At 39.2% G+C, this 11,488-nt stretch overlaps 1 protein-coding gene across 1 annotated transcript in view; it reads right to left on the reverse strand.

Moving 5' to 3' along the window:
- Nucleotides 1–10,835, reverse strand: part of ptn (pleiotrophin) — a 347,933-nt gene extending 337,098 nt beyond the window's left edge. The window contains exon 1 of the mRNA XM_039769955.1: nt 10,673–10,835. Within this exon, the coding sequence (XP_039625889.1) occupies nt 10,673–10,827 (155 nt within the window). The 5' untranslated portion in view covers nt 10,828–10,835. The remainder of the gene's footprint in view (nt 1–10,672) is intronic.
- Between the last annotated feature and the right edge of the window lie 653 nt (nt 10,836–11,488).

Genomic DNA, 11,488 nt, shown 5'->3' on the forward strand with positions numbered 1-11,488 from the left:
AGTGAGTGAGTGAGTGAGTGAGTGAGTGAATGAGTGAGTGAGTGAGTGAGTGAGTGAGTGCTTTGCCTTTTATTAGTATACAGTAGATATATATATATATATATATATAGTGGAATGAGCCCTGGACGCAGACAGACATACAACGTTTTGTCACCCAACACACACATTTATTAATACTAATATTTACAAGTTCATGGTGCACAACCCAGTGCCTCTTCACCAATCCCCCAAAGTCCAGGCCTCTCTCTCCAGTGTCTGCCTTCTTCAGACCGCCTCCACTCCTCTCCAGTAAGACTCCCGTCTACTTCCGCCTGACTCCAGTCACTGTCTGAAGGGAGGCGGCCCCTTTTATGCACGCCCGGATGGGCTCCAGGTGCTTCCCGACACTTCCCTGTGTGGCAGAAGTGCCGGCTGCTCACCCGGAAGCACTCCGGGTGTCCCCGGTCTTCTTCCCCCCAGCACTTATGAGTGTGGTGGAAGTGCTGAGGTCCTGGGCTCTCCAGGCACTGGGGCACCCCCTGGCGGTGACCATGGGCCCCTACAGGGTTGGGCTTCCAAGCCCTGAACCCGTGGTCCCCAACGCAACCAGGGCAGTTGCCCCCCCTTGGTCTGGAGGAGGTGCAAGCCCTCCTCTGGTCCTATCGGGTGTCCCAGCTGGGTACCACCCCCAGCGGCATTCCACTATATATATATATATATATATATATATATATATATATATATATACTACACAATAAAACATGAAGGTCTCTGGTTTGGTATGATTAGTCAGTTTAGCGTTGGTGTTGCTTGTTCTGCCCCAAATGCTGTTAGGTGTTACTTGGCAAACGAACTCTGGACATGCTGGTGTCGGGAATACCTTTCCACTTTGCAGAGCTGGCCCAAATGGGCTTGCCCATCCAGAAATTTACAAATAGGAGACATTATGTTGTTGAAGAAGAGTCCACTATATGGAATATGAGATTAGTAGATGTGATTAGTCACCTTGATATTCCCTAGTAGTGATGGTGCTGAATAACCCCCAGACAGGGTGCCAGTGTAGCGGCTGGAAGCACTCCACCTCTATAAAGACAATTCACACTCACTGCAGCATGGGAGGAGGCAAAGTAATGAGTGAATAGGAAACAGTTGTATATAGTTTAAGCATGTTCAATAAAAAAGTCATTAGTTTTTGCCAGCATTGAGAAAATGTTGTCTGGCATATTTTCTTTCCTCGCTGGGCACTACACCAGTCCATCACAGGGCAAACATACACACACACATGCATACACACATCAGTCACGCTTTATGGCCAGTAGCATTGCCAATGCATCTAACCTGCATGTCTTTAGACTGTGGGAGGATACTGGAGCACCAGAGTGCTACCACTGTGACATCATGCCGCTCCAATTAAAACCATTTAAATTCAAATATGTTTCTCCTAAGAATTCACAGTGGCTTTATTTAATCATGTACCTTTTTTGATTAACCTGGAAGAAACATTCAAAATTCACTTTGCAAGTTAGCTACCAAAACAAACCAACTGTCAAAATGTCCTCAAGACTGATAGAGTATCAATTTTGGTTTATTTCTAACTTATAATTTATTTTATTAATTATAATCAAAACAGCAAACCTGGAGTGATTATTTAATTATCTTGTTGTAAACTGTAAAGTGTGGACTCTTACATCAAAGTGGTAAACATGGAGTGAATCATTTAATTTCCTTATGACTTCTCTCCCACACCTTGCATGATACTGTATGTTAGCATAATTCAGCAACTGTCCCTTTCAAACTCTCCTAACATGACTGACTTTGTTGATTCCTGATGTTTATACAGTAGGTTCCACACAATTTAATGCAACTGATAAACAGTATTGGAAGATGGCTTGGGACCAGAAAAAAATTGCATGCTAGCTGGAATTGACCTACAGACCGCTAAAGTGTAGAAGAGTAAACGTTGGGAAAACTCACCTACAATGTATTGTTTTGTTCTATTTGATAGGAGTCAGAAAAGATATATAAATGGAGACCCTTACACACCATAAATGCCTACGTTGACTTGTGTTAAAAGAAATGCTCTGCAGAAGATGTTTTGCATATTATCAATGGCTCAGACAAAGAGAGTGCTGCTGAGGTTGATAGCACTGTACAAATTCCAGCAACTGTCATTTAGGAGGATTATACAAATGTTGATCCCTGAGAATCCCTGAGATCTTCTCTTTGTTGCTAGATTACAAAAACATCAAAAACATGAGTGATCCTGGTGGACACACCTGACTATAGGCCAGTTAATTATTTTAGTTTTTTTTCTAGAGTGCTTTAAAACTAATTACAGATAAAAAGGTGCACAGAACATTTGTGATTCTCACTGTGATACGTTCCAATTTCTAGCTATCTGCAAGAATAAGAAGCATAAGCCTAGTCTGCAGCAGAAAAAAAAATAAAAATAAAACAGTGTCAGCAGTGCAACATCATGTTTTGAATACAGTGTGTATTAACTTCTTCTTCTTCTTTCGGCTGCTCCTGTTAGGGGTTGCCACAGCGGATCATCTTCTTCCATATCTTTCTGTTCTCTGTAACTTGTTCTGTTACACCCATCACCTGCATGTCCTCTCTCACCACATCCATAAACCTTCGCTTTGGCCTTCCTCTTTTCCTCTTCCCTGGCAGCTCTATCTTAGCATCCTTCTCCCAATATACCCAGCATCTCTCCTCTGCACATGTCCAAACCAACGTAATCTCACCTCTCTGATTTTGTCTCCCAACCGTCCAACTTGAGCTGACGCTCTAATGTACTAATTTCTAATCCTATCCATCCGCGTCACACCCAATGCAAATCTAAGCATCTTTAACTCTGCCACATACAGCTCTGTCTCCTGCTTTCTGCTCAGTGTCACCGTCTTAAACCTATATAACATAGTTGGTCTCACTACCGTCCTGTAGACCTTCCCTTTCACTCTTGCTGATACCCGTCTGTCACAAATTACTCCTGACACTCTTCTCCACCCATTCCACCCTGCCTGCACTCTCTTTTTCACCTCTATTCCACAATCTTAATGCATTGAATTAGATAATTTCAAAATCATATACAGTACATGTAAAATGTTCATACGTTTGGAAGCTGTTTGTTTTCCACAATTTGAGTTATAAAATTGAATGTTGACATATTTTACAAAGAGTGAGTTTCCACACAAAAAAATCAGCTTTCGGTGCCTTTTCCCTCTCTGCCTGAAAAATCTTCCTTTTTCAGTTTGACTTTCTTCTTTGAGAATCAATGCGGCTTCTGACACCTACACTGAGAAATGATCCAATATGTTAAAAATAGTGAAGGAGGGTGTGTCCTGTCCCTTAGCCTTTTTGCAAATAGTAGGATAAGTGAGGCAGGTCCTCACCTGTTGGTCAATTCAGGCTTGTCTTTTGTTGTTTTTGGATTTTTTAACTTCACAGGGCTGATTTGGGATTGGGTTTTGGCACTTGGCTTGTTATTTTATTATATTGAAAATTTGTTTTTGGTTTCTTTCAAGATGTTCATCAATAAAATATATTTATAAAAAAAAAAAAATCAGCCCAAAGCCATGACAAACAAATTATCTTCAAAAGATTCGAACAGTTATGAATAGTCAATTTCTTTGTGTTCTCTCTTTGCTAAGTTAAGTGGCATGGCAGAGTAGCCACAACGTTCAATTTCTTTTTATTTTTAAATATGGAATTGCCCTCAACTATTTTCACTGTAAAGGCACAAGGAGTAAAAGGCATTCTCTTCAACAGAGTTTCCATTTCCAATTTCAGGGTGGAAGGAAAGGTAGCCATTGTCAACTAGGATAAATGGACAGCACCAACCAGAAGTAGGTTGTCATTCATTTGACCACCTCTGCAAAGGTCCATCTTGCCTTCATGCAATTAATTGGGGTGCCCATAATGCTTTGACATTTATTGTTTCTTTCTACTTCATGTACACACAGTATATGTATATGTGAATGATAAGATAGTGTCGGAGTAAGATTTGGGAAACCCCATTTAATGAAATAGTCCAAACAACAAAAGAAATCCATGAAAGCACTTTGGGCTACTTTTTGTATGAAAATGTGCTATATAAATAAATGTTGTTGTTGTTGTTGTTGTTGAAACTTTCAGAGAAGAATTTGGTTAATGCATCCACGTGAAAAAAAGAAGTTTCTGGGTGTGAAGCTACATTTTACTCAAAGGCTGGTTCAAGAGTGAACAACAACTTCCAGTTTTACAATGTCTTATATACTGTTGGAAACTGAAAGAGGGCTAGGCTTGAGTCACAGTAGAAGTGACATCACAACTCATCTAGAGGCTTCTTCTCATTTGTCCATTCTTCTTTGCGTGTTTCCACTTTCCCAAACCCACAAAACACTCTCCATACTCATATGTCTTACAACACTTTAAACCACTGTATGATTGTTTTGATTTTTCTTTCATAGTTATTAATTTCTCCTACTAAGTTTTGTTGTCTATTTATCCCTAATTTAGTGGATGAATGGATCAGTGGATAAATATATTATCAAAGTTACAATCATTATTCACATCTTACAAAAATAAATTTAAAGGTTAAACTGGAGACAGTTTTGTTGCTGCACCAGATGTCATGTATCTTTCTGTTTCTTTCCCAGACTGGAATTCCAGACCAGCAAGAGAATGGTTAACCTTGCCTTATTTAAACTTGAACCTCCTCCTGACGCTGGTACAATTAAACCCACTCATTTAGTTAGGCCAGTTTCATAGTCTCAGGTCTAAACTTCACAACAAGATTGTAGCAGAAGCCTTTATTGATACAAGCACTTTCTCACTTATCTTGCATTCAATATCTGCAATAAATGTTTTATTCTGCCATTATTTCTCTTGTGCTGTTTTTTTTATAATATACAGGAGATAATGTAACATAATGCAGGAAACAGCCCTGAACATGATGCCAGTCAACTGCTGCCCCACACAGGGTTAATTTAGCAGTTAATCAAAACTGCGCATCTTTGGGAATTTGAAGAGAAGCACACATATCTATGGACACACACACACATAAACATAAATATATTTTTATATCTTTTGTAAAGGATGACATGGATGGATGGGCATCCTGGCCAGGTTGGTTGCTGGTACAGGGCAGAAGCCATCCAGAGCCATATATTTCCCAGATACACTGGGTGGCTGATTCCCTCTGTGGACGCTCCCATTAATACAACTGCAGGCCATCTTGGTAGTTGTAGTCCTAATGGGCAGCCCTGCCGGGGTACCTTTGTGCTGCCAGGTGGAGTTGGCAAAAGGACACTCCTCTGATCTAGGGATCCACCTAGATCTAGAAGCACCTGACCTAGAAGTGCTTCTTGGCTGCATTTCTGATACATGGTAAATACCCCCTGATCTGAGCTGATAAGGAGCCACTAAGACTCCCTCAGATATTTCAGAGTAAGGAATGGAATTGGGCAAACCTTCCCTGTGACAATTGAATGAGGAAGAGAAGACAACAAGAAATAAAATGAGTATTTTGTGTTCTGGAAGAAGAAGAAACCCGTAACAAGTTATTTTGTTTAATAAAATTACTTTATTTAATCCCAGGACTGTGTTGGTGCAGCTGTGTCTGGGTGTGGAGTTCTGTTATGCCCCCTACAATCCACAGGTATGGCTCATGGATGAGATGTTAGATTTTACAGATTAGAATCTTGTGTTTATATTACCAAGCAGTGTATAGCATAAAGCTATGGAAAATCTGGAAGTGAATGCAATATGCAACATGCAGAAATGTAGTGATGTAGATAGTACGTAACAAAGAAACTACAGTTTGCACAACTTGCTTAAAGGATACAGCTTTTAATGCTGATGCTGCATACAAGCATGTATGCTATTTCCTCCAGCACATTTTAGATATTTTTGGCATTTATTTATTTTTATACATGACCAAACAAATAACATGTTACTTGATCTAGAGCAACATAGAGAGCAAAAGTTTAAGTAAGAATTCTTAATACAGACAGTCCCCCAGGTTACTTGCGAGATAGGGACTGTAGTTTTGTACTTAAGTTGAATTTGTATGTAAGTCGGAACAGGTGTATTATTTTATTAAATGCTATTATTGACCGACTGTAACCAAGTGATGGACTTTCACCTCTTTCTGACCTTTTTATTATTTCTACTTTATTTTCAATGTTGATGGTTTTTCTCTTCTTTACCGTATCACCAGCACTTGCATCAGATTTGTGTTTCAGAGACATTCTTGAAGGGTGAAGACAAAACGTTAAGATGAGCTCTTCTGCACAGCACTGTACAGATATCACAGCAGGAAGGCACCAGACGTCAACATGTCTGATGTACTGACAAGAGACAACTTCCTCCTATGTAAGTAACAGCACAAGCAGGCTTGCTATTGAAAATGAATGGGGGTGGCAAGGGGCGGTTCATCACCAGCCCACCTCATAGTCACCTCCACTACAGTATGCTGCTTGCAGCGTCCATCCACCGAGAACGAACATGGTGCGGCCAAAGGCAGCTAGTGAATCGCCCACCACTGCCCCCATTCAACAGGCAGCCATTCGAGGCACACTACAATGCTACACCCTGTTCACCCTCAATGACCTCCGTTCAGCCACAACAGGGTCACTGCTTGCAGCATTACCAGCCTCCCATTGAGAACGAACGGGACAGCTGTGTGTGGTGGGCGGGCAGTGAAACTGCTTGCCGCTGGAAGCCGCCCGAGGGACACTACACTGCGCAAGCAGTGAAATCGTCCGTCCCCCCCAGCCTCCGTCCAGCCACCATTTGCAGCATCCCCAGGCCGAAGATGATGGAGCGGCAGTTACTGAGGCGCATGCGTCGCAGCTGCGGCCCCATTTGTAAGTCGTAGGTCGGATGTCCATCATAACCTGGGGACTACCTGTATAGGAAAGTAAGTAAAACTAATTTGTAATGAAGACAACATTGTGTATAAGGAGGTACTTACTATATTGTGATGGACGATACGCATGTGCAGGCTAACCCAGCAGGGAATTAAGATTAACCAGACAGTATGCCAGCCCTATGCTACTCCAAGAAATGGGGGGAGGGAAAAAATCCTACCCTGCCCAGAAGACAAGCAGGGAATGCTGATGACAGAGTGAATACACTGGTGTCCTAGCTTGGTTAGATACAGGAGCAATACCCAGCCGAGAGGACCATATAATGGAAGGACTGGGGAGGACATTTGATCTCGCACATTTCCTACCCAGGGATTTTAGATGGCAACCTCCCTGGTTTAAAGTTCCGACATGGACTCCTGCAGGGCATGCTGGAACCTGTAATGCCTTGATGTTCTGTGGGTGATGCCAGGGGGATCTGAAGGGGTTAACAATCCCTACACGGTGGGAATTCTGATTGACACAAAGTTTTTCTAGGTCTATGCCCTAGCACCAGAAGAAGTGAGTCAGAGTCAGGTGAAGTGGACAAAGCTTACCTGGGACGTGTCAAGGAGGAGAAATTGAGGAGAATTGTACTGATTGTGGTTTTGGAGCCTTGGTGGAAGTTTATTGTGAAAATAAATCACATACATTTATTTCAACTGGACTTGTGTCTGGGTTTTGGGGCTCTCTGCCACCCCCGGGTGGTTCACAATTTGTTATTAAATTCAGTACAGAGTTAATTAAGAATACAATAAGTACAATAAGCATTTAATCAAACAACTTATATTTATATATATACTTGTATATACAGACACATGTAAGTGTACAGGTTATTTATTTTCTCTTCCTTCTTTTGTGCTTACAGTGATATGTTCTGTGCATCCATCCAATATCACAGCCTTCTTTCCACTAGTGCATGTGCTATTATGGTTAATACTGCATTATAAGCTGATTTTGGTCTGACTGACAGTTACACCGCATTGGGTTTATACAATGTTAAAATCTGTGATGCACCAACTACTAGATTGTATTTTGTAATACATATAATAATAAAATTAATCACATTTCTCATTCCAACAGATGGCAATCAAAAACATTGCCACTGATACCTACAATACTATACCAAATGTTGAGCAAACAGATAAACCGACACTATAATTTAATAAAGAAAATAGAAAAAACATAGGAAGTAAAGGGAATGATGAGTTTTAGTAATCTTACTGAAGTCCAAAATAACATTCTGGTGATCTTCCCTCGTTATTGTAGCAAAATGAGAGTAATGATGCATTTGGTAAATAATTAACAAATTTCGTTAATAGCTATAAAGAGGGCATGATGGCCTTCCAGGACCCAAGTTTGTCACCACAGCAGTCATACTGTCACTTACATCCCTCTGTGATAGTCAGTGGGCTTCAATGAGAGTAGCACTTCCTCAAGATGTTTTTTTTTTTATTTCCTGTCATTTTCTTCTTTTTAAAATTTCCTTTATAAGGTTATTTGTAGGAGGGTGAACATTTTTGTGCAATGGGGTTTTTTCTTTTTTTCTTAGGCAAAGACAGGTAATAATAAATGTAAAAGCAAATAGATGAAGAGGCAATAGGAACCCTTTCTTGAGATATGGTGATAAGTAGAAAGACAAATTTCCTGAATAATTCTGTTACAGGCTATTGTGATGGCAATCTACAGGATACAGATATTTACCTGTCTTGCAAAAGAGTCACCTGTTTTAAAATTCAGACTTTGATTGATATCTCATCAACATATAATGTTATGTTACAGTACTGCCTGCTTCCTTTGAAAATTAACATGTTCTGGGGGCTTTCGCTTCTAATCAGCTTACATTGATATATGTACTTCCTGATAGCTAACAACAATACTCTTTTTTTAACTAATGAAAATGTGTTTACAGTGATAAGCAAAGGAAATTGATATGTACCAATGTTAAATTAATCATCATGTTAACCTTGGCAGAGACTGAAGCAGTTTTATACCTCTAGACAGTGAGTGGTGTTTGGATGGTGCAAAGAGAGAGAGAAGGGATGGAGTGAGTCCAGGGGAGGGTGTGAGGGGGCAGACGGTGTAGGAGAGAGACTCGCACTGAGCACAAGGGACTTGAAGACAGATGAGGATATGTGGTTGACAAGACACAAGGCACATGGACACCTACCTCCCATGAGGTAGAGACAGTTTCACCAGAGAGACTCCGGGTTCAGCAAGAGAGGAAAGACTCACAAGAGGACCGACCAAATCCGTCAGACAGAAGCAAGACTTCCATTGGGAAACAAGCATTCATAGAACAGTGTTTCAGTGATTCAGTTGGAAGACTAATCATTGTGTTAACACAACGTGTAACTTGGACTTCAAACCGCCAAAGGTTGTATCCTCCATTGTTGTGTTCTAACAGAATTTTAGAGTGTTGGCGGTGTGTTCTCTTTTTAAATGGTTTTCACTCTTGATATTTTTAGATTCCTATGTTCTTTTATCTTCTTGGTGGATTTTATAGTCTGGTGTAAAACAAGTTACTGTTGTTTCTCTTGAAATTGCTGCCATGTCTTTCATTGTATGTTTACTCACCACCCAATTTCAAGAAACCTGTATGCTATTATTTTTCAATTTCAAGATTTCCCAGACTTTTAATAAAACTGGGTGGCATATTCAAATATTTTAACTATGTTTAGGTTAGATTACCTGTAAGTGTGACCTAGACACCCGTCACATATAGTGTTGGTTATATATGTCATCTGTTGGAACTGCATGAGAAAATGCAAAGGATTTTACTAGTAAACATGATAAACTTTTTGGATTGAGTGTGTCGCAAATGATGTCATAGATATTATGGACTGCATTCACAGTCTGTTCAATTTATTTCAATTAGATGATGCTTCTGTGCTTATATTTAAGTGCTAATCCATTATTTATTGCGGACTATGCCGACTTGTATACATATAAAATTCATTGATTGCTTGTATTAAAGTAACTTAAGAAATACCTTCTCACTTTCCAACTGTATGAGTTGAAAATAAACACACACACATTAAGTACAGTATGTATGTGATCTTGTGCTCAAAATATATAGTAGGGGAACTACAGATATATCATTTTACAAATATTTTCATTATTAATAAAATTTAAAAATGTTCATATAAATCATGCCCTTTATTAGAGTGTTTCCCTGATTTCACACAATAAGAAAACATCTATGAAAAAAGTAAAGGTCTTTTACATTGGTGTAATAATAAATAATTATAAGTGATGATACATGCAGCCTGTACAAAAACAAAATATCTTTATAACTTTTCCTAGTTGTGACTGCATTAGAGCTTCTGATGAAGTGTATATAACAAATAACACTTTGTACAAGAAAATGCCTTTTGTAACAATCAAAACAAGAAATCATGATAGTACCTATAGCATGAAGTAGATCACTGAATGTTATTACCAGGCTAAAATATAGTTAGATACTTGAATCAAGCAACTTAATCACCAATTACAACAGGCAAATGATTAATAGAAAGATGTTTGTTTCTTTTTCAAGTTAACCAAAGTTTATCTAAAAAGTTTAAAAGCTCATTTAAAATACACTTTCAAAGCCAATTTTTCCATTAGACAAGGAAAATAAAAAACAGAAGGCATCATTGGATTCTCACTCAATTACAGATTATTATGAAATCAGCGTATCTTGTCATTTCCCAGCTCTATAAATGAGCTTTTTCTTATTTCTGAAAAAACATACACATTATGTTTCTTTCCACAACATCTCTACACATCAATATACCTAGTTCAATTTTCACAGGTCTTACTTGAATTTGGAAGGTTTATAAGAAAGCTGCTTGGTGTTCTTGTCTCTTTCCGTCTGTCTCCTATGCTCTGCCTGAAGAATCTGAGTGTGTTGCCAATTTTGTTCTAAAATCCCTGTACTGAAAGCTGTTTTCCTAACTCGTGATCTGAAGCTCATTAAGGCAAGGTCGCTCTAGAGACAGTTGCCTCAGCAGGAGGAGAAGTACAAGCAGTCACACAGAGGGGGTGCAGGGAGAAAAAAAATAATTTCAGAACATATAGGAAAACAGAAGAAGGGATGTAAATACAGTGGAATAAAAGTGAATTAATATTAGGGAGAAAAAAGATGTAAAAAGAACAGAGTAATTTGTGGCTAAAGGATGGCTAAAAATCAAGCACTTTCATGTGCTAGTAAATTTGAATTACTCAGAATATACAAGATAAATATATTTTTGTAATATTTTTGTTACATGAGATTTCAGTTGATAAATAATGTCATATATGATAAAAATGCAATCATCCATTTCTGCTCTGAGCCCACCTTTTGCATTATAGGGTTATGTAGCACTGGAGCAAATCTGAAATTGCCTTTGGATGGAATGGTAGTTTGTCACGGGCTAGAATTTGCATCATGTCTGTTCAGAGTTGCCAGTTAACCAAACAGGTGCATGTTTGGGATGGAGAAAATAATGGATTGCAAAAGGAAATCTCACACAGATTTGGAAAGAACTTGTAAACTCCTTACAGACAAAACAAGTAATCTGAATTTAGGTTCCTGAAGCCGCGATTCAGTAGCAATAACCACCATGCCACCAAACTACTCTGCAAACAGTCCACAT

The sequence above is a fragment of the Polypterus senegalus genome, chromosome 11, assembly GCF_016835505.1.
Source record: "Polypterus senegalus isolate Bchr_013 chromosome 11, ASM1683550v1, whole genome shotgun sequence".
Taxonomy (NCBI): Eukaryota; Metazoa; Chordata; class Cladistia; order Polypteriformes; family Polypteridae; genus Polypterus; species Polypterus senegalus.